This window comes from Acanthopagrus latus, chromosome 17, assembly GCF_904848185.1.
Source record: "Acanthopagrus latus isolate v.2019 chromosome 17, fAcaLat1.1, whole genome shotgun sequence".
Taxonomy (NCBI): domain Eukaryota; kingdom Metazoa; phylum Chordata; class Actinopteri; order Spariformes; family Sparidae; genus Acanthopagrus; species Acanthopagrus latus.
The window spans coordinates 26,263,748-26,285,972 of record NC_051055.1 but is presented as its reverse complement, the minus strand read 5'-3'; the positions used below and the strand labels follow the sequence as shown (position 1 = coordinate 26,285,972).

Below are 22,225 nucleotides of genomic sequence, written 5' to 3'. Positions count from 1 at the left end.
GAGGGAGCAAACAGTATCAAGCAGTAACGTTAGCTAGAATGTGGTTGGATGCTAATGTTAGCTTTCGTCTAACAGAAGCTAATTGGTTCTCAAACCTGTTATTTTACATTGATATGTGGTCAGATGTCCCTCCAGATTCAACTATCTGTTGTCTTTACAGTTGATAACCAATCAAGAAGCAGTGAAATAATAACAGTTCATTGGATTGCCTTCATTTGTACGACATTTAAGCTTTCCACCCTGAGGATGCTCAGTCAGAGGACAATGACCGACATGTGAATACGGTTTATGACTGGCTGAAAACAACTCAAATGAAACCTAACATCCAAATCTTGATCATATCATATGGTGAAATTATACCAGAGAGCGTAGACTGAACACAACTACAAATGTTAGCGTCACAAGATAGTCAAATTATCGTGCTTCATGGCGTTTTTGCCATTATTGATTGTACAGAACAATCAGGAATGACAATTATAGAAGAATTATAGAGCTAATTATGAATGCAGGACTATTATTTATAATATATATATATATTTGTTTATTTTACATTTAGATGTTTATACAAGTATCTCAATACTTCTCCTGTCACTGCTCAAACTCTCAGATTTCCTCTCATGATGACTGAAACTAATAAAAACAAGCTTTTCGTAATCTTCTTGCTGGAAGATTATTGATGCTCAAGCGTCGCTCCGCTGCACCTTCAGCTTGTGTCTTGTATTGGGAGGAATTATCCAAAAGTAGAACAAACTGAAAGAGGCAGCAGCAGCAGCACCAGCGGTGGTGGCGGCTCTGGACAGCCAGCAGATCTCCACATGCAGACAGCTCTCAGTCTTAAGTGGAAGAGCAGCAGCCTGTCTCCCATTTAGGATAGTGGGCTATTTAGCCTGACAGCCATTAAATATGAATTAAAAACCACACAGGCCTCTTTGCCTTCGAAAATGTCATTACATATCTTTATGGCGGCCGATTGTTGAATAAGCAGTTTGCAGGGCTCCCCTGGGGGCAAGGCTGGGGAGTGGAGTGGAGTGGAGTGGAGTGGAGGAGTCGATGGAGGGAGGGAGGGAGGGAGAGGAGGAAGAAACTGGGGTGGTCAGATGAGTGCTGGAGTGGAGAGATGGCAGGGTGGGATAGGGGGACAGATGGGTGGAGGAGCGAGCAGGAATGAGAGGATGAGTGGAGGGACGGCAGAACGAAAAACACAAGGGGGTTAGAGGGAGGGAGGGTAGGGGGTGGCCACGTGTGGAGGTGAAGCACGGAGGATGGAGAGAGCGGTGGAGGAATAACGAACAGGCAGGTCTGCTGAAACGGATGAGGCCTAATAGCAGCTGAAATGGAATCTACATTACAGGTCCTAACTGAGTGCAGTACTTCAGGGGCCGGGCCCCGAAAGGAGCAAATAATAGCGGTGGCTTGAAGTGGTGCTTCAGTTTCTCTCCAGCAGACGAGGGAGATGTGTAGGGGGCTGGTGTGTGTGTGGGGGGGGGGATGAGATTGAAGGGGAAGGGGAGTACTTCAGAGAGAGACTGGCCTTCTTAGTATTTTTAGGGTTGTTAGAAATGTTTCTCAAAAGGTCAGCATGCGCCCCGCCACTCATTTTATTACGCAGTGTTTACGGCCCGGGCAGGAAGTCCAAAACGGCCGGGCTGTAATTATCCGAGCCGCACCTCCAAAATTGTGATGGCTATTGTCGGAGAAATAAGACATTATCATCGGTCTCGTTGCGTCCTTGAATACACCCTTTGTCGGCGTAATGCAGCTAATTTTACTGAAATATTATTTGATTTAGCCCCAGACAATGGGCTTTTAAAGAGGTTATTTTCACTGATGCACTCAAGTTTATCCTACAGAACAGTGCATCAGGTTGTCAACAGGACCGTCGAATGAGAGAGGAAACTGTACCACAATGGATTCTTTACACGGGACATGATTATTTCCAGTCAGGCGACACCGCTGTCTGATTTGGCTGCTACAAAAGAGCACGGTGGCAATTATCAACCCCGGGGGACTGATGTTGTTCCAGACCTTTCTGTAATTTGGCTTCATTTTGCTGCTGAACTTCTTACTCGTTTTTCATATGAATGTTCGGAAAAAGGAAATCAAACATATCTGATCTTTAAGTCACATGTTCTGATTGATGGCACCACCTTTCTTTTTTGTTGTTGTTGCTGAAATACAGTTAACTCTGAGTTTAGATCAGGGCTGCACAAGCCTTTTTCTCTTGAAGGGCCAAAACTGAAACTTCAAACACGTATTATGCTTTTTTTTATGCATTGTCAAGATGCATAAATTGTACAATATGGTAAGTCCAGAGAGGCAAGTGAGAGAAAAAAATGTGGTGATGCATTTTTTATGTCTGATCCAAACTGTTTATGATGTAAGAACAGAAGAAAGAGGTGATAAAATGACTTCATGACCTGACTGATAACTTGGGGGGGGGGCTGTACTGCCTCCAGCCACCAGGGGTCCATCAAGATGTTCTGGCTTCACTTTTGTGGACATGTCATGTCCTCTATCTTTGTATAAAGTCAAAAAAGCAGCTTGTAAAACAGCACATGAGCCACGTAAGCTCTCCTGTTTGTAGCTCGACTGGCTGCCACTGATCACAGACAGCTCGTTCACATGCTGTGTCTCAGTTCAGGGTCTTCGAAGGTGAGTCCTTTGTAGAGACCTTGTTAACCACGTCAGCCATTGTTAAATAGGACGGTCTAGCCTTTGGAGCATTTCCTGGTTGCGTCACGTCATGTTTTACCCTCTTGGCCATTTCTGCTGCCCAGTCCCGCGAAAGTGACGATCTATGTCACACGATGTCGACATATTCTCTCTTTTTTCCTTCTTTTTTGGAATCTTGGGATACGTGAGGATATGGAGGATAGTAGTGGTGCATCCTCCAAAAAGAGGGAAAAGGAGGCCACATTTGTGGGCTGCATTTGGAGGAGCCTTTGAATTGGGACAGCCTTCACGTGGCGTTGTCACATAAGTGGCCTTCAAATGCGTCCTCCGTAGGATGCAGACCCTAAATTGAGACACAGCAACACTGTCGCATTGACTGACTGCTGCTCACACACACAAACACCAAAAGTCTTTTACCGTGTGCCTCTGCCTGCCTCTATGTGGTCCTAGTCACGGGAGAGAGTCTCAACATAAACACATATTTATCAGCTGAGTTCCAACGGGCCGACGTGGCCAAGAGTCCTCGGTGTGCAGCAGTCATCAGAGGTCCAGCGTGGTGCTGCATTAAAAGTCACAGTGTAATTAGCCGGCCAGCACCAGCTGTGCCAATCAGCTCACCTGGCACCGATCTCCCCCTACAGCTGAAAGCCGACCACGCTCGTCCTCACACTGCTCCTCACGCTGCACAACGGATCAGCGTACCAAGCAAACGTGAACTCAGAGTATGTGTGGTGATATTGGGACAGAGTGGCTGCTGCCCTGTCTACATTTAAAAGGACACAAACGGGCATTAAAAACACAACAATGAAAAAGACAGACAAAAACTGATGTCCCAATAACCACAGAGTTATCCAGGAAGACGCTGTGACGAGCGGTCACGTTTCACTGCCTCTTCATTTGTGTCCTATTTTCAGGCAGGATTACCTGTTGCCTTGGTACCAGCCATGTTACCAGAGGCAAATATAATAGAGACTAAAAGTCACTCAGAAAAAAGAGAAAATCAAAAGTAGAAGTCTTGAATTGTAATTTCTGAGCATACAATCTGCTCCCTGGCTTGCACGCTCATGCTCAGTGTATGCGATACGCACTTTCAGGCGTCTTGGCAGAGATGCTCGTCTTCTTCCTTCTTCTTGGTGAACATGTGGCAAAGCAAACACTAACCAGTTAACAGTGTGTGACAGTGACAGGATAGATAGCGAATGGAGTACCGAGGACACGCCCCTTCCTGTAGACCCCCGTCAACTCAGGGTCTGCATCCTTCTGGACTGAGACACAGCACATGGGACAGTTGTAGTGAACAGAGAGAGACAAATAACTTTTTGATCCCGTTTGAGCTGAGCCATGAAGTACACACATGATGTCTGTCCCTTTTAAAAAGATCTTTTTCAAAGATGAGGAAGTCGCAGTTTGTCATAGTTTGTCATTAAAGTGAAATATCATCTGGTTTTGTGTGAAACAGCTCAGTGAACTCACCAACACCAACATGGCTGCCAACTTGGCACAGAAAAGGTACTAAAAAAAAGGTGCAAATCACAATAAATCTGGTCATATTGATGACTGCAGTTATGTGAAAGGGTAGTTTGTCAGTTCTGTGATATACATGAGCAGCTCTACAACGTTTAACTCACAGGTTTTGGTGACCGTTCAGTGAGATGTTGTCACTAAAGCGAGCGCTAGATGCATAGTTACGTATTTCCACTGTCTTATATTTCATGGGTTTTATGTCAAACTGCGACTTCGGTGATGTGGAAAACAATTTATTCTTTTTTAAAGCTGAGGGACGAGCAACCAAATGTAACTCACAGTTACATGTTGTTGTTAGATTTACAGATTTTTCTTGGTTTTCTTGGTTTGTTAGACATATTTGGGATCATTTTAAGCACACAACTCAACTAAATGTATCACAAAGGTCTGGTTGTTTCTGACATGTCAATGCAGAAATGTCACATATTATATATTTAACTATTTATCATATTTTATGAGTGAGTATATTCATCATTTCTATTTTAATATCTACTCCATAGCATGTTGATTGTCTTGTATTTTGAACTTCAGCTCAGGTAGTTTTTACTGTTTGCTGTTTTGTTTGCATTTGTTGTAATTTCTCAACACTATGGTAGGACGAGGTTACATTGTAATTGGTCTTTGGATGTAAAATAGTACGGTATTATATTATATTATAAGCCAGTTAATTGGTTAATTGGATGGACTGACAGGAATCTCGACGTTGTGTGTGTGGGGCAGACGCAGCAGCAGCAGATAGACGGTCAAACGTAAGGATGGAGGCGTGGACGAAGAAATGAACAGACAGATGGAGAAGCAGACAGGCCGCCAGACGCGAGCAGCCGCTGATTGTTGTTCTATTGACCATGTGATTGGTCAATACGTTGCTCCGTCTGAAACATTATCTCCCGCTATCAGGTTGTCCCGAGCTGTCTGCAAAAACAAAAAAAAAACAAAAAAAAAAAGGCCCCCGCAACTTATTAATCCAATACAGGCGTGTAGCATACAGTCAGTGCATGCATGTGGCTCTTCCACATATCCAGAACCAGCCTGCTTATTTTTAATGCCAGTTTCTTGTGTGTGCTGCCCAAAGGAAGAAAAGGAGAAAAAAAAAGAAAAAAAGAAAAACAACCTAATTCAGTCCTATTCAGTCCAATCCCTCCTCGTGTTCCAAACAGCAACTGCAATATTTCGGTCGAGCGTCTACACACAGAGGTGCACAGCTTCACTTACACTCTCCTTTTCCTTGCATCGCTCTATTTTGTGCGAGTGTGTGTGTGTGTGTGTGTGTGTGTGTGTGTGTGTGTGTGTGTGTGTGTGTGTGTGTGTGTGTGCTTTCATTCCTGTCAGTCCACTTAGGGGCCTTTGGTTTCAGAGGAGGCCATTGTATTTCCTCCATCGCCTAGCAACCATCACCAAGGCCAGCACTCCATTGTTGCGGAGGCTGAGCACCTGAATTGCCTGCTGCCTGTTTCTACTTTTCAAAATTGTACTGTAATTTCACAAAGTGGTGTTTCAGCATTAGAGAGAGAGAGAGGGAGAGGGAGAGGGAGAGAGAGAGAGAGAGCGAGAGAGAACAAGGGAGAGGCGGCCGCGCTCCAAATTGGAGGGCTATGAAAATTGGGGGAAGCTTCATTTGGTGGTTTCGCATTTGCCAAAAAAAAAAAAAAAAGAAAAGAAAGAAAGAAAAAGCCACACAAACAGCAGAGAAGTGGCGACATTCAGAGCATATTTTGCGTTCGGCGAATGAAAACAAACACAGAGCAATTTATACAGAGCGGCGTATTCAACCTATACCATTTGTGTGTGTGTGAGAGAGACGTGTGGCAGATGTGAAGACTTGAGCTGAAAGAGAGATAAAGAACTGGAGAGATGCCTGTCAGGCTTTACAGCAGATGTGCATTTACGGCTTTGGTAGTCTCTTGAAATGTACTTTATAGATGGAGAGACGGTGATGGAGAGAAACCCACAGAGACAGGAAGGACAAAGAGTGGAGAGAGAGAGAGAGAGAAGGGGGAAGAGAGGGAGAAGAGGGAGAGGGAAGTGGAGATACATGGAGAGGGAGAGAGAGAGAGAGAAAAGGAGAAAATGTGAAAAAATATGAAAAGAGCAACATGTAGTGGGCGGGACTTGAGTGCTGAAAAAGGTTCGGGGGGCTTGATTTTCCTCTGTGACGTCACTTTTACACAGTTTCCTTGAATAGCACCTGTGTGCATGGGGGCTGTCTGTCTGTCAGTTCTGAGTAAAAACATAACCCATGCCAGCAAAAACATATTTATCAGTGTTCTCCACCGGCCAATGGAGACACACCGGGTCCTTTTTTCTCCCCTCAGAGGCCAACGCCGACTCTGTTGTCTTTAACGCAAGGTGTCAGACCCCACGAATCCATTCGAGCATCATTTCCGTGAGCACGTTTTTTTTCTTTTTTTTTTTTAAAACATCCATTTTTTTTGTGATTTCAAGTGAGTTTATTATGTGTTTTTTTTTTTTTTTTTTTTTTTACTCCGCTTTCTCTTTGTGCGGTGAAAATTGCTCTTTTTTGTGTGTGTGTGCCCGCAATCAACGCCCTTGTGGATGACCCCAGGTGCCAAATTCAGGAAAATGGTAAGTGCCAACAATTTCACCCTCAGATAAATCAGCATGTCTCTCGTTATATTCTATATCTTTGTATCGTTTTTCGACTTGACCAGGATAATCTGTACCAAATTTTTTTGAGTGTTTGGTGGGTTTTTTTTTTCCTCATTTATTGCAACGATTTTTGCTCTCCAAATCCAAAGAAATGTTTTGGGTTTTTTTTTCTGTGTGTCTTTTAAAAAATCTATTTCACGACTGTCTTGCCTTGTCTGTCAGTGTCACCCGCTTTCTCTCATTGATTTTCATTTGTGCAACTGGTCCATTCTGTCTCTGCATCCCTGCATTTAACACTAAGCTGCAGATAGATGTGTCCTCCTCAGAAATCTGGTTCTTCGTAACATGGAAAAAAAAACCCAAAAAACACATTTTGACACACAAACAGATTGCTATCTACTGGCACACACACACACCCTGCTGACATACTGTAGCTGCACACACAAATACAAGCAAAATCACACACTCACACACACACACGCTGATCAGTTTCATTGTGTCTCTGCAGTCCTGACACACACACACACACACACACACACACACACGAATGCAGAGGGTAGTCTGTGCAGAGGGTCCGGTGAGATGGCAGCACTGTTGGCCCGACATGCGATCAAGTTCCAGTAAATACTCACATCATCCTCTGCATCCATTGGACAGGATTTACATTCAGCAGGAATCAGTTTCGCACTCTGAAATGTTCACATTCATTGTGAGTGCACCAGTAATCAGCCTCTCTTTATTTAAACAGCAGCAACAAAAAAAATACTGAGGAGTTGATTCTGTGGTTCAGATTCAGCACTCACGTATGAAGACAAAAAGAGAATCCTCCTACTTTCCTTCTGTTGATATGTTGTGAATGGTTTTACTGGGGTGACGTGTCGGTTTAACACCTGAACTAAAAGAGCTTTTATAGATGTAAATCGAGCATCTAACGTGTCGGTGTAAATTTGTGTCCATCACTGTAATAATGTGTCCAGCTGAAGCATTAACAAAAAAGGCAAAGTGCCAGCTGACTGTCTGACATCCCTCAAACGCTGACTTCAGACGTCTGAAACACTTTTATGAACGTTAAATTATTGATCATAACCGATGACACAGAGACCTTCACCTGGAGCCTGTGGACTCTATAGACAATGTGGGATCGATTGCTGTACGTTCATGAGGAAAGAAATGTACAATTAATGCAACAGTTACATGCAGATTTAAGGGTTTGGAGAGAAAAAGCACAAAATGTTTTACGTTCACGTGTGAAATAATCAGTTTTTGCAGCCTCTTACAGCTTCTTCTGACAAGAAATCCACTGAATCAGGTGGGAAATGAAACAGGAAAATGTGTGCATCATTTAGATATGTTCATTCAGCACTGTTTATTCCTTGTAGTCTCTTACACTGGTCATTTGTGTAATAAGAAATGCAGAATATTCTCTTCTCTGCATGTGGAGCATCAAAATAGTTCCTTCACTCAACTAATCACTGCGGTTCTGCTTTTCACTGCAACGTTTCATATCGTTCTGTTGATAAATACGATCAAACTCCTTGTAAGACTACTGCCTTTGATGAGAATGAAGTTCATCATGGAGAAAAACAAGCCGCTGCTCGTCGCTGAATGAATATATTGATAGAGTTCCAGCGTTCAGGGTCTTTGCAGCAGCAGCAGCAGCGTCGCTGACTGACAGCTGAATCAAACCCATTAACACTGACGTCAGGACATCAAAACACGCCGCGGCGACTGAATGACAGCATGTCAGCTGGTGTTTTCTCTCTGTTCCAGCCTGGATCTCACAGTTTGTCCTGGCTGATGGCCCTGACACAACCTCCCCCCCCCCCCCTCCTCCACCATCCCTCCCTGGCCCTGCTTCACTCATCCTTCAGCCTCGTCCCTCATCCAGAACATCAGGATCTTAAACACTGATGTTCATGTTTCAAGGTAGTTGAACTGCATGTTGTGTGGACGAGTCTCTGCTGCCACTGTACATAGAAAGAAGCGAAAATATCAACACAGCGTGGCGCGAATACATATACAAGATGATTACTTTTTGATTCCTCTTTTAAAATATGAAGACGGTCGATGAAAGATAATGAAGTAGCCGCGCAGAGGTAATTGCAGTAATTGAAATCACAGCCAGCCGGACGGCGCTGGGAGACTCGTTCGTCTAAAAGTGTGTTTTCTTTCTTTTGAGCGTGACTTCAAGCACTTTCTACAGAAGGTTTCTTGACAGGCTGCCAAACAATTCATCTAATCTCTGCAAGCGTGTGGAGAAGGCCGCTCGCTCAGGACTGCCAGTTCCTCCGCGACAGACAGGCTGCGGCCTTCAACCGAGAGGTTTAAGTGCAGAAGAAAGTTTTGGTTTTGAAGGAGGTTTTGTCAAAAAAAAAAAAGGTCCTTCAGACAGATTTGGATCGTGCATCTGCTCAAGGAGGCCACCTCGAGTATCTCTCATAGCTTGGCAACCGAACTGGAAGTCACAGACAGATTATCTTTTGTTTAATTACTGTATTTAACTGAGAGAGCTGATAATTATTCAGGTGTGTCTAAGCTTTATTAACTCACAGCAATTAATGAGTCAGCTCGCATGAAAGATGCTTCACAAGATATTTCATCTGCAGAGAGAAAGATTCAAAAAGTAAAAATGCTGCTCAGTTATTCAACAAGGATCTCGTTGCCTCCACAGTCCACAGCAGCGTGGAAGACTAGTGATTTTGTTGTTTTGTGGTTGAACTGACAACAAGTCATTGTCTCCCTCACTGCTCTGAGACACAAGCTTGAACTGGAGCCAAGTCTGGAGAAAAACCGTCTCTCCCAGAGATGTGACGCTGAGCTGGAGATTCTCTTTGGTACTTGCATGATAATAAAAGAGGGAGTCCTTTAAAAAAAAAAAAAAAAAAAAAGATACAAGAAATACACATCAGGTGCTCCAGTCGCCTTTCAAGAAAGATGAGCAGTAATGACACCCTGATGTGGAACCATTGTGCACAACAGACTGAACTGGGTCAAAGACAGATTTGTCTCCATGGAGAAGTGGCAGAGGAGTCCTGCGTCAAGTGTTTGAAGGGAATATTTTAAAAAACAGTGCTCTTTTTTTTAGAAAATAAGAAAGGTTTTGATTGTCTTCATAGTGAAAACTGGGGTTTGTAATAACATTGATAAAATATCGATTCATATTCAATTAAGCTTTAATTAAGTTATTTCACCATCAACAAACAATAGTGTCAGTTGAAAATAATGCTTATAGATCAACCACACAGTGTTTAAGACATCAGTTAACAACTGATTAATAAACACATTTATTTTGTTTGTTAACAGTGAAATAACTATCAACTAAAGTAAAACCCGACTGATATATCAGCCTGACAACATCACTGATATTCTCCCATGTATTGTACCTGCATATGTGATTGTTTGTTGCTTTTGTGTTTTGTTTTTTTACTCATCTCATCGCAGGAAAGATACTTGGGGCTGATTATATTTGTAAAAATTAACCAAAAATTTGTCAAACTGTAAATGATCCTGCCTCTTTTCTGATCGTATGTTTCTCTCTAAGGTTTTATAGCATTCTAGCAATCTTTGCCAAACGTGTGTTTATGAAAATCAGCCGACATATCGATATAGAAAATTAATTACCTCCCAATATCGGTATCAGCATCGCTACAAAAGAATCCTGTACCAGCCGAGCTCTAAAATCATGTTTATTAAATATACATTTACCATTTATTAATGATGGTTGTGTAATAAAATATTACTTAACCTTAGGCTCAGTTAAGATCGATAGAATATAATCTCTTAACAGCATACACATACTTTTAACAATCCATATTATTCCTTATTATTGTTTGAGTTATTGATCGATAATGAACTGGCTATTTTTAAAATCATTACAGATCTTTCACCTGGAGTCATTTATTATTTCACCTGTCAGTTAATCTTCTCAGTTTGAATTAAACTGGCTCGTGTCTGCAGGTGTTCCTGTTGAGTGACGTTTATTTCTGTCCCTTCTGTCCGGACGGGACGGCAGCTCGCAGGACGAGGTGGAATCTGACAGGTAAGAAAAGTCTGAATGAATAAATCTCATAATCACCTTATTTTAATTTCTCACAGTGATCCAACCTTTTATTATCCCCGACAGTTTAAGGTAAATTGCTCGTGCCGAGTCTTGTGAGTTCTGCATTTCAAGTGTTCCTGAGTTATTGACTGACGTCTTCAACCGTGTCCAAATGCTTGTACCAAATAAATGTGTTGTTAATCTGCTTTTTCCCCCTCAAGCTTTAAAGGTTGGCGTGATAAGAATAAATGAGGCGGAACCTCTTCAGCTTTGAGACGCTCACATCAGCTCTGGTTATCGCTCTGGTTGTGTACGAGGTTAGTTATCGGACTAAAGTCGATATATCCGTGTATTCGGGTTGATCTCATCAGCCTGACGTCGTCCAGCTGGACTCCAACCGATGTGGCTTCAGAATATTGAACCATAAATGATGGAGAACACAGATGACCCAGAGGTCAGAGGTAATGTTAATATCGACGTCCACCTCAATCAAATTCTGCTACAGTATATTTCATCTGGACGTTATGACTTGCCCTTTGGCTTCTCATAAATCACCATAATTGGCGTTTCTTATATAAGACAGTATAAAGAATGAGTCAGCTCAAAACGATGACTTTAGACCCCTTTAATGATGACGTTCATGTAAACACCAGTGAAGTATTCAGGGCTGAACTCGCCCAGAGTGGGTGTCACTGCAGCTGGAACCAACCAACAGCGAGCTTTACTGGGGGGGGAGCAGGGCCTTGGTCTGGTCCATCACCTGCTGGAAGAACTTCTCAACCAGGTCAGTCAGGGGCTTGACCTGGCCTTGGAAGTTGTCGGTCAGAGGCTTGACCTGAGCGTTGAAGTTGTCGGTCACGGGCTTCATCTGCTCCTCGATGTTGGTGATGAAGGGCTTGACCTGCTCCTGCAGCTTGGCGGCCTCGGCCTGGACCTTCTCCACCAGGGGCAGGATCTTGGCCCTGCTGTCCTCCACGTAAGTCCTGCGGAAGAGAGAGGATCGTCTGTTAATCACTGCTGCTCACTCTGACTCGTATTGAAATAAAGATCAATGAAGTGAAACTGCCTGACATTTTATTAGTGCGACAGCTTCTACACCAGGTTATCCAGGGTGTGTGTGGTGTGTATTTCTGGATGTATTCGCTCGAGGTTATAGACCATAATAATGTGAGCAAAAGCAACCAATTTACAGTCTAAATAGAGGTAGTCAGCCTCCAGCCTTGTGTTATTCATGTGAAATTTGTTGTCATAATTGAGACTTTTTCATCTCTAAAATCATGTTACAAACTTGTACTGCATGTTTTGGTGTTCAGCTAATAAAAACAAGTCAGAAAATTAAAAAATGTCATGTTTTCTAAGGGAAACTTAATGTTCTTTAGCTGCCATACATTCATGTTAACACATATACTTAGACTGCATCCTTGAAGCATTTCCTTAAATGGCCTTTCTAACCTGCTGCTCGGTCATAATGTCTAGATCCCCACAAATTACAGGCAAAGAAAAAAGGCAAAACAACACAGCCCTGTTAGAAGATACTGCTGCGGATCTTCTGCTGGTTTTCACTTACTGGGCGGTGTTGGTCACCTCCAGAGCCTTCACCTTCTCCACCAGGTCCTGGGTCGCGGTGGTGATGCTGGCGGACATGTCGTTGATAACCTGGGCGATCCTGTCTACCTCAGACTTGACGTCACGCTTCACCAGAGACACGGCCTCAGTGCCTGCAAACACACGTTCACTGTTATTTACCCAAAATCCACAACATTTGGTAAAAAACTTAAGGAAGGTATGCTGCTGTATGTTCAAAGATTTGGATGATTTTTAGTTTTTTTTTTCTAATCAAGTGGAATCCGTGCACGGTCCTCTGTGAGTTCAGAAAATTTTAACTATTTAAAACTTACAACACTTACTCTAAACTGCACAGATGTCGAGTTAAAATCAAGTTTTCAGTTGGTGAAAATGTCTTTATGCGCAGAAAATGAAGCAGATATTTAGATGTTGAGATATTTAATCTACGTGTGAGCCTTATGTATATCAAATAAAGCTTTTTTAATTAAATAAATAAATAAAAAAATCTTACCATGGGCAACAGCCAGCACAACAACAAGAGCAGCAACGAGGGAGAATTTCATGGCTGCGGATGAGGAAGACCAACCTGGAAGAAGTTAGAGAGTCAGAATCAGTCAGAAAACTCAAAGTGGTGGAGAAGTTTCTAATAAGGCAAGAAATATAAATAATAGTCAGTGTAAAGCAGAGTGCAGCAGCCAGAGGACGTACCTTAACTCCTGGGGTTCTTTGACCTAATGGTGTCTTCTGTCAGGCAGTCGGAGGCTTTTATAGCTCCAGCGGATGAGTCAATCATGGCTAATCACAGCTTAATCACCTCCAACATAAAGAACTGACCCGACGATCTCTGTGTCGGCTTGAACCTTGATGCTTGATAGCCGTCACAGGAGGGACACAAAGTCCACTCTGTTTCTGTGTGAGAGTGTGTGAGTTGGAGAAAAAAAAAAAAAGACTCAAGTCGAGCTGCTGACTGCTGTGGCCTCTTCAATCTTCACACATTTACCCAAGAGCTGTACCTAAATATATTTCTGACATTCTTTATATTTAATATAGTTATCTGATAGCTGAAGTGTTTTGTTTTAGTTGTATTACTCTTGATGAAGTAACAAAAAGCTTAATAAAGGCTTAAATATGACATAATGATAACAATAATAAACTCAGTAAATGTGTTTGTGATTCGGGTTTATGTTATCATGTTGCCAAACTGTGAACAAGTGAGTGTGAACAAGTAGAAGTGCTTATAAATGTCTTCTATTTCAACATAAATGTGTTTTTATGCTACTGTTATATAATCATCTTTTTAGGACTCATAAGCAGCATATTACCTATTAACTAATGCTTATTACAAGGACCTCAACACGGAGCGTTACTGAAGATTTATGTCTTCTTTTTTTGCCATATTGCCATTTTAACTGAATCCTCAACAATGGCCCTTTGCTGCATGTCATCCCCCACTCGCTCCCCCGTTTCCTGTCACTCTCTAAGCTAAGCTAACGTATAGCCAAGCGCAATATCCAAACAGCAAGATGCTGCAAGTGATAAACAGCAATATGATGAAGTACTGTAGCGCTGCTGAGGTATCCTGGCCTACAAATGTTGTAAAAAAAAAAAAACAAAAACAAAAAATTGACAATGACTGTGAAGGCATCACAAACTCAACAAACAGCTTCATAAAAATTTCATTTTCCTTCTGAACTGCTCCAGTCGTTTCGGGTGAAGTCACGTGTGAGTTTATTTCATGCACATTAAACAGTTTATATTTTATCAGTCCTGAGCTCAGTTTCATGTGGCCAGTTTCTGATGACGGAGGGGGTTAACTCACACACACTGTCCTGTTAACAGAGGGTCAGTTGATGAGACAGAGTGGTGCTGACCTTTAACACTGATTAATCCTATCAGCAGCTGCCCTACACTGTGTGTGTGTGTGTGTGTGTGTGTGTGTGTGTGTGTGTGTGTGTGTGTGTGTGTGTGTGTGTGTGTGTGTGTGTGTAGGGTAAAATCAACCCCTGATAAAACAGAAGATACTAAGGTTTCCCTGTGTGTCATCATACTGGGGCTGTTTATCTGTTCACTTCATATTTTTACTCTGTTTCTACCAACTATTAAATTGTTACAGTTTAGTTATTATCTATTTTTTGTGCACATGTGCATGTTATGTGTCGTCCTTTAAACATATTCTTTGTGTTTAAACAAATTGACACATTGATTTCTTCTCTTTTGTTCAGCCGCTGACAAGGTTGGACATTGTGTGTCTGCGATGTCACTATGACAACCTGTATATCCATCTGTTTATTCACCTCTTCATATTGTACTACGCTGCTTGTTTGGGAACAATGAGTACAATGAAGTGTTTACTACTACAGGCGGTCTCGCGTCTTTTCTCTGAAGCTTTGCAAAATGTAGGTAGGGATGCTGTACCTAGGGGGAGGTATTTGTACTTTACCTGGGTATTTCCCATTTCATGCAATTTCAGTGTCTACTCCACCACATCTCAGAGGTAAGGCTACCTCTCAGATTACAACTTTCCTCTCCCTTGTTTTCTACTCAATTCCACATATCTCCAAATGTGGTGATTTATTAGAGATCTATTTGTCGTTACACAACACAGGGTTGTATTAAAAAAAATGGAAGTCTGTAAACTCCTTTGTGCCACACAAACACTGAATAAAAAAATGTTATAGATTGATATAGATGAACAAGTACATTTTTAAAATTTCTGTCTGGGATGAATGTAAACCGCAGTGACAAGACAGTGATTATAATGTGGTCACCGTCTTCACATTATAAGTTCAACATCTGGGAAATATCATCCATCAGCTTTGAACATGTGTGTGAGCATCAAGCATCAATGATGTGAACACAGAGTCCACCACTGTCGGCTCGATAAATCAGTCTGCCATCGAGACAGGTCTCTGTAAAGATGTGGAAGAAATGTTCCTTTATGTGTTGAGGAAATTCATCTGCTTCTTAGGTTAGTAAAGTATTTTAAAAAACCCTGTTGTATTAACTGGATCATGCATTTTCACAAAGCTGAAAACAGACTGACACCATGAGAAGTTGACTTTTTTGAGATATGTGGTTTTCACAGGAAAGCTAAACAGTATCAAAACTACTCAGCAGAATATAAAGTGATGAAATGAGCTCAGTCTAAAACATCTACGGTACATAACGCAATATAATCATTAATGCAGCAGTAATATTAATTCAAAAACATGATATGATGATAGAACACTGACCAGGAACATTACATTTCTCAATAAGTAGTTTTACTTTTGAAACCCTCAGTACATTTTGCTGTTAATACCTACATACTTTTACTTAAATTGAAAACTTTTTTGCCCCATTATCGTTGTCGCTGTCACTGCTGTCACAAAGACAACTGGCTTCCATTGTTTTAAAACTGCCCGAGACTCAAGACAAAATATGTATTGTTCCATCTGGAGTTTATTCATTCACTTAACCTCGAATGAAGACTTCATTTCCCCGGGAGATTTTCTGCACTGTGGCAGACAAAATCAAATCCTGAAAGTGAAGTATAGGGAACCAATCTAAATGCAGATGGTGTCATCATTCAATAACCATTACACTTTGCAATCAACAGTTATCTCATAATGATAAAAAATACTTCATAAATAAGACTTTTCACTGTGTTAAATGATGTATTTTCACAGTGTGGTATTGCTTTTACTTAAGGATCTGAACGCTTCTCTCTCCCGCTGCTTTAAAAAGCTCATCTGAACAGTCAAAATGTCTCTGCAGCCACTTGAAAAACAGCCACAGCCAGTTTGCTTTATTTGAAAGGAGCACTGAGGTCAAAACAAATGAATGACGGATGATTTTTAAGGAGCATCAGAGCAGAATGAGCACTGATTATGAAAGACGTTGAGAAAAAAAATATTCTGCTACAAGAATGCTGCTACGTAGAATCAAGGTGCCACGCGATTGGTGGATTCCTGTCAGATTGGTGGATGTTACAACAGCGCTGCTCATTGACACAGAGGTGATGTGGACACTTTCATGCTAGTTCAAGATCCACAAGGTTAAAGTTCAGGTCATTTCCTGAGATCTGACATAGAATAGCTTCTGTAGTGAATAATTACAAAACACAGGCATCTAAACAACTGACTTGTCGTACGTTCACATGTATCAAATTGCAGACTTACATGAAAGATGCTTTTTGAATGGTTATCCTTGGTGTCAACTATCTTCAACTAATCTTGTTATCTCGAGGTCACGTCAGCTGAACTTAAGTAAACCCTCTGACATGACATGGCTGCTGCACCACCTCCACCTCCTCTACACAACCTCTGCTGCTTCTATACTGTAAGTGCAACACAGTAATAAACTGCACATGAGCATAAACCACACCACTGTCTCTGTCTGACCGCAGATACACTTTTCTTTTATTCCTCTATTAATCCACCTCATTGCTCATATTGTGGTTTTGGATTGCAATGGCAGCAGTACTCTCTGAGCACCCAGGGATTCCTCCGCTGAGCTCTGACCTGCCGCTCTACCTACATCGGCCACTAGACGGCAACAGATATTGTAAGAGCACTCGTAGTGGGAATTTAACTATTCCACCAAGTTTTTAAAGCAAATGTTTCATTGTTCATTGTCTTAAACTTGTGACGACAGATGAGGGTTAAAAAAGAAAACACCTGCTAAAATAACCTGCTTTTTATCGTTCCTGCATATTATCTATAGCCACATTTCATTTCAACACAGCAGAGAAAGCCCTCCCAGGTTCCCCCACATAAAAGTGTAGACAAGAATAAGCAGCGTGATCCGAGCTGAACCCACCCTGCAGCCTCTTTTTCTGGCTGCAGCTCTCAGCCTCCCTCTCAGTGACAGAGGATTTGAACAGCCTGTTCTGATTAAACATTTGGAGATAAAATTGGAAAGTGTGTCAGTTTTTCCAAAGGCTTTTGTTGTTTTTTTCTATTGAAGAAGGCCTGTCTGTTAGTCTTCTGTCATTTGATCCAACTCACCACCAGATGGTGATCAAGTGACAGTACTTCAGGCCTCATCACACTGATCAAGAGCCTGTGTGGATGTGTGAAAGCCCTCTGCTGGTCGTGTTAATTCATTTAACAAAATGCATTTCAGATGAAAGATTCAAGTCTTTATTCTCATTGTGCCAAACAAGGCAACAGCAAAGCATCTCCCAGAGCTGCATGGTGCATTATTAAGATAACAGTAGTAATGACGGAACAGAATAAAATGGTGATCCAGAATACGTCTTTGCAAAGGTTTCATTGACATCAGTGCAGATGCACACAAATGTAACCATCTTCTCCCTCTAACGCCAAATACACATCTGCAAACAAGCACGGATCTATGGTTTTGTATTTAGAATAATCAAAAGTCTCTCCTGCCAGTGATTTTACATTACTAATAACATTTACTCAGGTATTGTTCTTATGCACAATCTTTGACATACTTATTATTATAGTGTTAACTTGTGTATTTCCATTTTCTGCAATTTTCTTCTTCTACTCCACTTTCTTTTGGTGGCACCTTTCACTAATTAGTTGTTCTACAACTTTATGTTTTAGCTACTTTGCAGAATACATGCAGGATCTGACTTAAAGCTATGAATATTTTAAATTAGACAAAGACTAAACAAACAGCAAGTCCAATAATCAGAAAAATGCTGAATATCAGGTTCAGCATTGGGAAAACAGTCAGCCGGTAGCATACAGTGCATCTAAATATGTGTACATGTAACTTTTAGTTGCACATTTAATTCTTAAGCACATTTGTTGCCAGAAAAATAACTTTTAACACACCTTCTCAAGCAGGGAACCACAATTATGTCACCTCAAAAACACCTCAAAGTGCAAAATTTCGGGTTGTTTGGGAGACAAAATTCTGTACAAATACTTCTCAATGTATTAAGCTTGACTCCTGGTTATATTGTTAGGGAAAAGGCATGAATTAGATTCACTGTTTGCTGTCCAGTGTACTTACTTTTACGCCACCTGGCAACCTCCGCCAGCCTGCTGTCTCTTTCTGCGTACGCACTTTGCGTTGGTCGGCGGTGAACACACACAGACATCATGGCGGACGTGTTGGATCTTCATGAGGCGGGAGGAGAGGACTTTCCTATGGATGAGGATGGTGATGGTAAATTTAATACTTGCAACAATCGACAGCAGATGCTCAGTAGCATTGGCTTTCCAATGATGTGAAATGTTGAGGTCTAACTTGACGCCAAAATGGTCGAAAAATGCTTCAAACGCTGACTGCGTGGTAGCAGGCCTGAGAAGTGCTAACAAGCTAATATGAAGCTAACAACGCACCGGTGGTTCATTCAAATGCTGCTTGTAAGCTAATGCTAACTTGTTCGTGGTTATTATAATTTCTTAATGTAGTTCGACTTCCAGGGTTCCAGAGTTAATTAGCAACAATTACCTAGCTTAGCATCGTGCCGGTAGTTTACTTTAACTGAACGTATAAGTTAGCTTGTTATTAGCCACTACTAGCATGCCTCTGAGTTGTCTTTATAGCTATCAGCTAGCTTACAGTAAGATTGGCTAATATGTACAGAACTTAAAATCTGAATATCCAGAGAATATGATTTCAAGCGTAAGTAATTTAAAAATTAACTACAAAAAGTCTTACCAGAGTTCAAATATAAAAAAAACCGGAGCAGCGTTTGTTAGCTAACCAGCTTCTGAACTGCACACCGAGGCTGAGAGAGACGTCGCAGCAGGCATATATCCTAACTTGTTCAATTTTTCCGTTTTCAGAAAGCATCCACAAGTTGAAGGAGAAGGCCAAGAAAAGGAAAGGACGAGGCTTTGGCTCAGGTGAGTTACCACAGTAGTGACTCTTGTTCATGTAATACACCTGTTAAAGTTGTTTTTTTGTTTTTTTTTAAAATACAATTTGTTAGCAGCAGTCAGGAGTTGTAATAAGTACATTTCTGTGTTGCTGTTTCCAGAGGAAGGAGCCCGGTCCAGAATCAAGGAGGACTATGATACCGTGGAGCAGGACGGGGACGAGCCAGGCCCTCAGAGATGTAAGTGCTGATGTCCAGGTTTAATGTAAACTAATAAGCTAAACCTTTGCCATGAGAAGTGCTCTGGGATACATCAAATTCCTACCCTCTCTGTTCATTACAAATGTAGTTAAGTCAAAGAACTTGTGTCACCAGTTACTAGCGTTTTTTTTCTGTTCCAAACACATCCCATTTGGCAACAACCTTTTAAAAAATCTAGACAAAAATATTCTGTACAATACAAAAATAAAATCTATACCTGTCTACCAAGTGGTGCAGTTGGAAACAAACTATCAGTTGCGTTTGTCTGCATTCATATTGGTTTATTTTACTTTTCCCATTTTGTGCAAGCATGGACATGCGTTGTATGTATAGAAAGAGAGCAGCTTGATAAACATATATTTTTTTTAAAAATGTGGATGTGAACGTTTTTATCCAGATAATTAAGATTTTGGCTTTGGTAAAAATACAAGTGTAGCTCTGTGTCACAGATAAACAGTTGATGCAAAAGAAAGTTAAATGAGGATCTCACATAGGTTAGTGTCTATATGTACATCTTGCAAAGATTGAGAGTTCAAGTAATCATAACTCCACTGTACATATTAATTTACATTGTTGTAAGTGATCCATGTGTGACTTTCTGACCCCTGATGCCTTCCCTTATTGTGTTGCAGCTGTGGAGGGCTGGATCCTGTTTGTGACAGGTGTACATGAGGAGGCCACAGAGGAAGACATCCATGACAAGTTCTCAGAGTTTGGGGAAATTAAGAACCTGCATCTCAACCTTGATCGCAGAACAGGCTACCTCAAGGTGAGACAAATAACCACGCAGCAACAGCAGTTTGTTTGTTTCAGTTTGGCTTTCAATTCATGGAAGGGATGATCGCATGAAGTGATGCAGTGGAGAAAAAAGAAACATTCATGTTTTGTTCCCCCCCAAAAAAATAAACGCCCTACACCACCGTTTATGGTGTCACCACAAAGCCATGTATGTCAATCTCAAAACCAAATGTCTGTTTTCATGCTTTAGCTCCAAAAGTCATGTTGACTCAACTGGAAAAATTGTACTGTTGAACTGTTGCCTTAGTGATATTGTTTCCAGATGGAGACGAGGGTGAAACTGTATATTATATAATGTAACTTTGAAAAAAACATCACATCACAATGACAAATGGTTTGCTTTCTTCTTTTCTCTTAAAAATCCATTTATGTTTGTTTACAAACATGAATGCCTTCTGTCATCCTGGTTGTCCATACTGTGGTTTATGTTAGTCTCCTCTGTACGTGACGTCTATTGCATGTCTGTCAGTCCTGAGAGAGGGATGTCTTCTCTGTTGCTCTACTTGTTTCTTTCATTCTTTAGAAATATGAATTAAGGGTTTATGGATAGAGGGTGATCTATGTATATATACAAATATCTAGTGTTCCCCCTTAGACATTATGATGCTTTCTTGCTGTCCAGAAGGGGTTGTGTTAACTATCCTCTAAGCCACAAGGTGGCAGCATTGTTTTGAGTATGAATTCAGAACGACGCATCTTTGTCCTGAAACTTGTCCTCCATCATTTCATTCTAGCACAGAGAACGTTCATGTTTATTACAGGCTGTTGGAAGATCAGCGTGATGTAGTAGAACTTTTACACATTTTATTGGTCATTTTTTTCAATGTTTGAGAAGACAAAATGCATAATATTGGCTAAGCTGTTGTGCTTGGTTCAATGTGTTTTCCCAGTGATTCCACACTGGTTTGAACAGTCATCCTGAATGACATCATTGGATTATTCAGTGATGGAGGTCTTGTTTGCATGGCTGTTGTAAATTCAGATAGCGAAAAGCCACCAAAATTCCAAAGCAGTGGTGCTGTAAATGTGCAATTACTCACACAACGTCCTTCTGTCCCGTCCCTAGGGATATGCACTGGTGGAGTATGAGACATACAAAGAGGCCCAGGCAGCCATGGAAGGGCTCAATGGTCAGGACATGATGGGCCAGCCTATCAGCGTTGACTGGGGATTTGTCAGAGGGCCCCCCAAGAACAAGAGGAGGTGAGGGGGTTGTGTGTGCTTATCAGTGTGTGTTTGTATGTGATGGCTGTTCAACTCTCACAAAACTCCTGTGTCACATGTTTGTGCTATATTTTGGAGGTCATGTTCATATTGTTATTATACAAAATAAGTATTGAAATATCACTTATTCCATGATGTTGATGGTAAAGTTATTGTAAACTACACAGATAAAACTGATAAATGTGATCTAAAATGTGTTTTCTTGTAATGGAATTTAGAAATGAAACTGCTTTTCCCGTTTTTAATGTGACTTGTGGTTTTCCACAGGACTGGCGGACGGAGGCGCAGCAGAAGTCCAGACAGGAGGCGGCGTTGAGTTTGGCAGTTGTCATTGGCCAGAGGAGTTGTCCGTCACTTTGACCGGCAGTTTATAATCCTCTCATCCTCTCATAAGAAGCTCATTTCAGAGTTTTTGTACAATATTTTGTAACAGTTGTTAGGACATGTAGCTGTGCAGTTTCAGATATTGAGACGGAAAACTTTTCCTCTTGATAGATGACTCGCTAAAGAATAAATTGGCCAACAATTTTTGTCAACTGCTTATCCTAATTAAAGCAACAGAAGAATGTCCAGCTCAGCTGGTGGTGGAACTAGGTTTTTACTTTAACACCTACATGATTGTTGTTTGTCATTCCCTCAAAATGTTGTTTCAGTTTTGCTCAATATAATTTGAATTTTATTGTGTTGAAGTGTGTTTTTGTTTTATATTACTTGGGGAAAATTAAACTTTTTAAAAGGTGAATGTTTGC

At 41.2% G+C, this 22,225-nt stretch overlaps 2 protein-coding genes across 3 annotated transcripts; one reads left to right on the top strand and one right to left on the bottom strand.

The window, feature by feature from the left end:
• Positions 1–11,452: 11,452 nt before the first annotated feature.
• afp4 (antifreeze protein type IV) lies at positions 11,453–18,515 on the bottom strand. Its single transcript, XM_037072837.1, has 5 exons — positions 18,380–18,515; positions 13,118–13,318; positions 12,921–12,995; positions 12,411–12,561; positions 11,453–11,826 (listed from the first exon to the last, which is right to left on the bottom strand). Exons 3-5 carry the CDS (start codon positions 12,970–12,972, stop codon positions 11,565–11,567), a joined length of 465 nt encoding a protein of 154 aa, XP_036928732.1. The 5' UTR covers positions 12,973–12,995; positions 13,118–13,318; positions 18,380–18,515; the 3' UTR covers positions 11,453–11,564.
• On the top strand, positions 18,387–22,218 carry rbm8a (RNA binding motif protein 8A). Of its 2 annotated transcripts, none has more exons than XM_037072835.1 (6): positions 18,387–18,535; positions 19,162–19,221; positions 19,356–19,433; positions 20,087–20,223; positions 21,319–21,455; positions 21,744–22,218. In XM_037072835.1, exons 1-6 carry the CDS (start codon positions 18,469–18,471, stop codon positions 21,790–21,792), a joined length of 528 nt encoding a protein of 175 aa, XP_036928730.1. In that variant the 5' UTR covers positions 18,387–18,468; the 3' UTR covers positions 21,793–22,218. The 2 variants fall into 2 exon arrangements, with proteins under 2 accessions (XP_036928730.1, XP_036928731.1); XM_037072836.1 differs by having other exon boundaries at positions 18,415–18,529.
• The last annotated feature ends 7 nt before the right edge of the window (positions 22,219–22,225 follow it).

Coding starts and splice junctions, on each gene's coding strand:
- afp4 (XM_037072837.1), bottom strand. CDS start 12,972: ATGAAATTCTCCCTCGTTGCTGCTCTTGTTGTTGTGCTGGCTGTTGCC. Junction 12,562..12,920: donor TGTGCTGGCTGTTGCCCATG/GTAAGATTTTTT, acceptor GTGTGTTTGCAG/GCACTGAGGCCGTGTCTCTG. Junction 11,827..12,410: donor GAGGTGACCAACACCGCCCA/GTAAGTGAAAAC, acceptor TCTCTTCCGCAG/GACTTACGTGGAGGACAGCA.
- rbm8a (XM_037072835.1), top strand. CDS start 18,469: ATGGCGGACGTGTTGGATCTTCATGAGGCGGGAGGAGAGGACTTTCCT. Junction 19,434..20,086: donor CGAGCCAGGCCCTCAGAGAT/GTAAGTGCTGAT, acceptor ATTGTGTTGCAG/CTGTGGAGGGCTGGATCCTG. Junction 20,224..21,318: donor GCAGAACAGGCTACCTCAAG/GTGAGACAAATA, acceptor TCCCGTCCCTAG/GGATATGCACTGGTGGAGTA.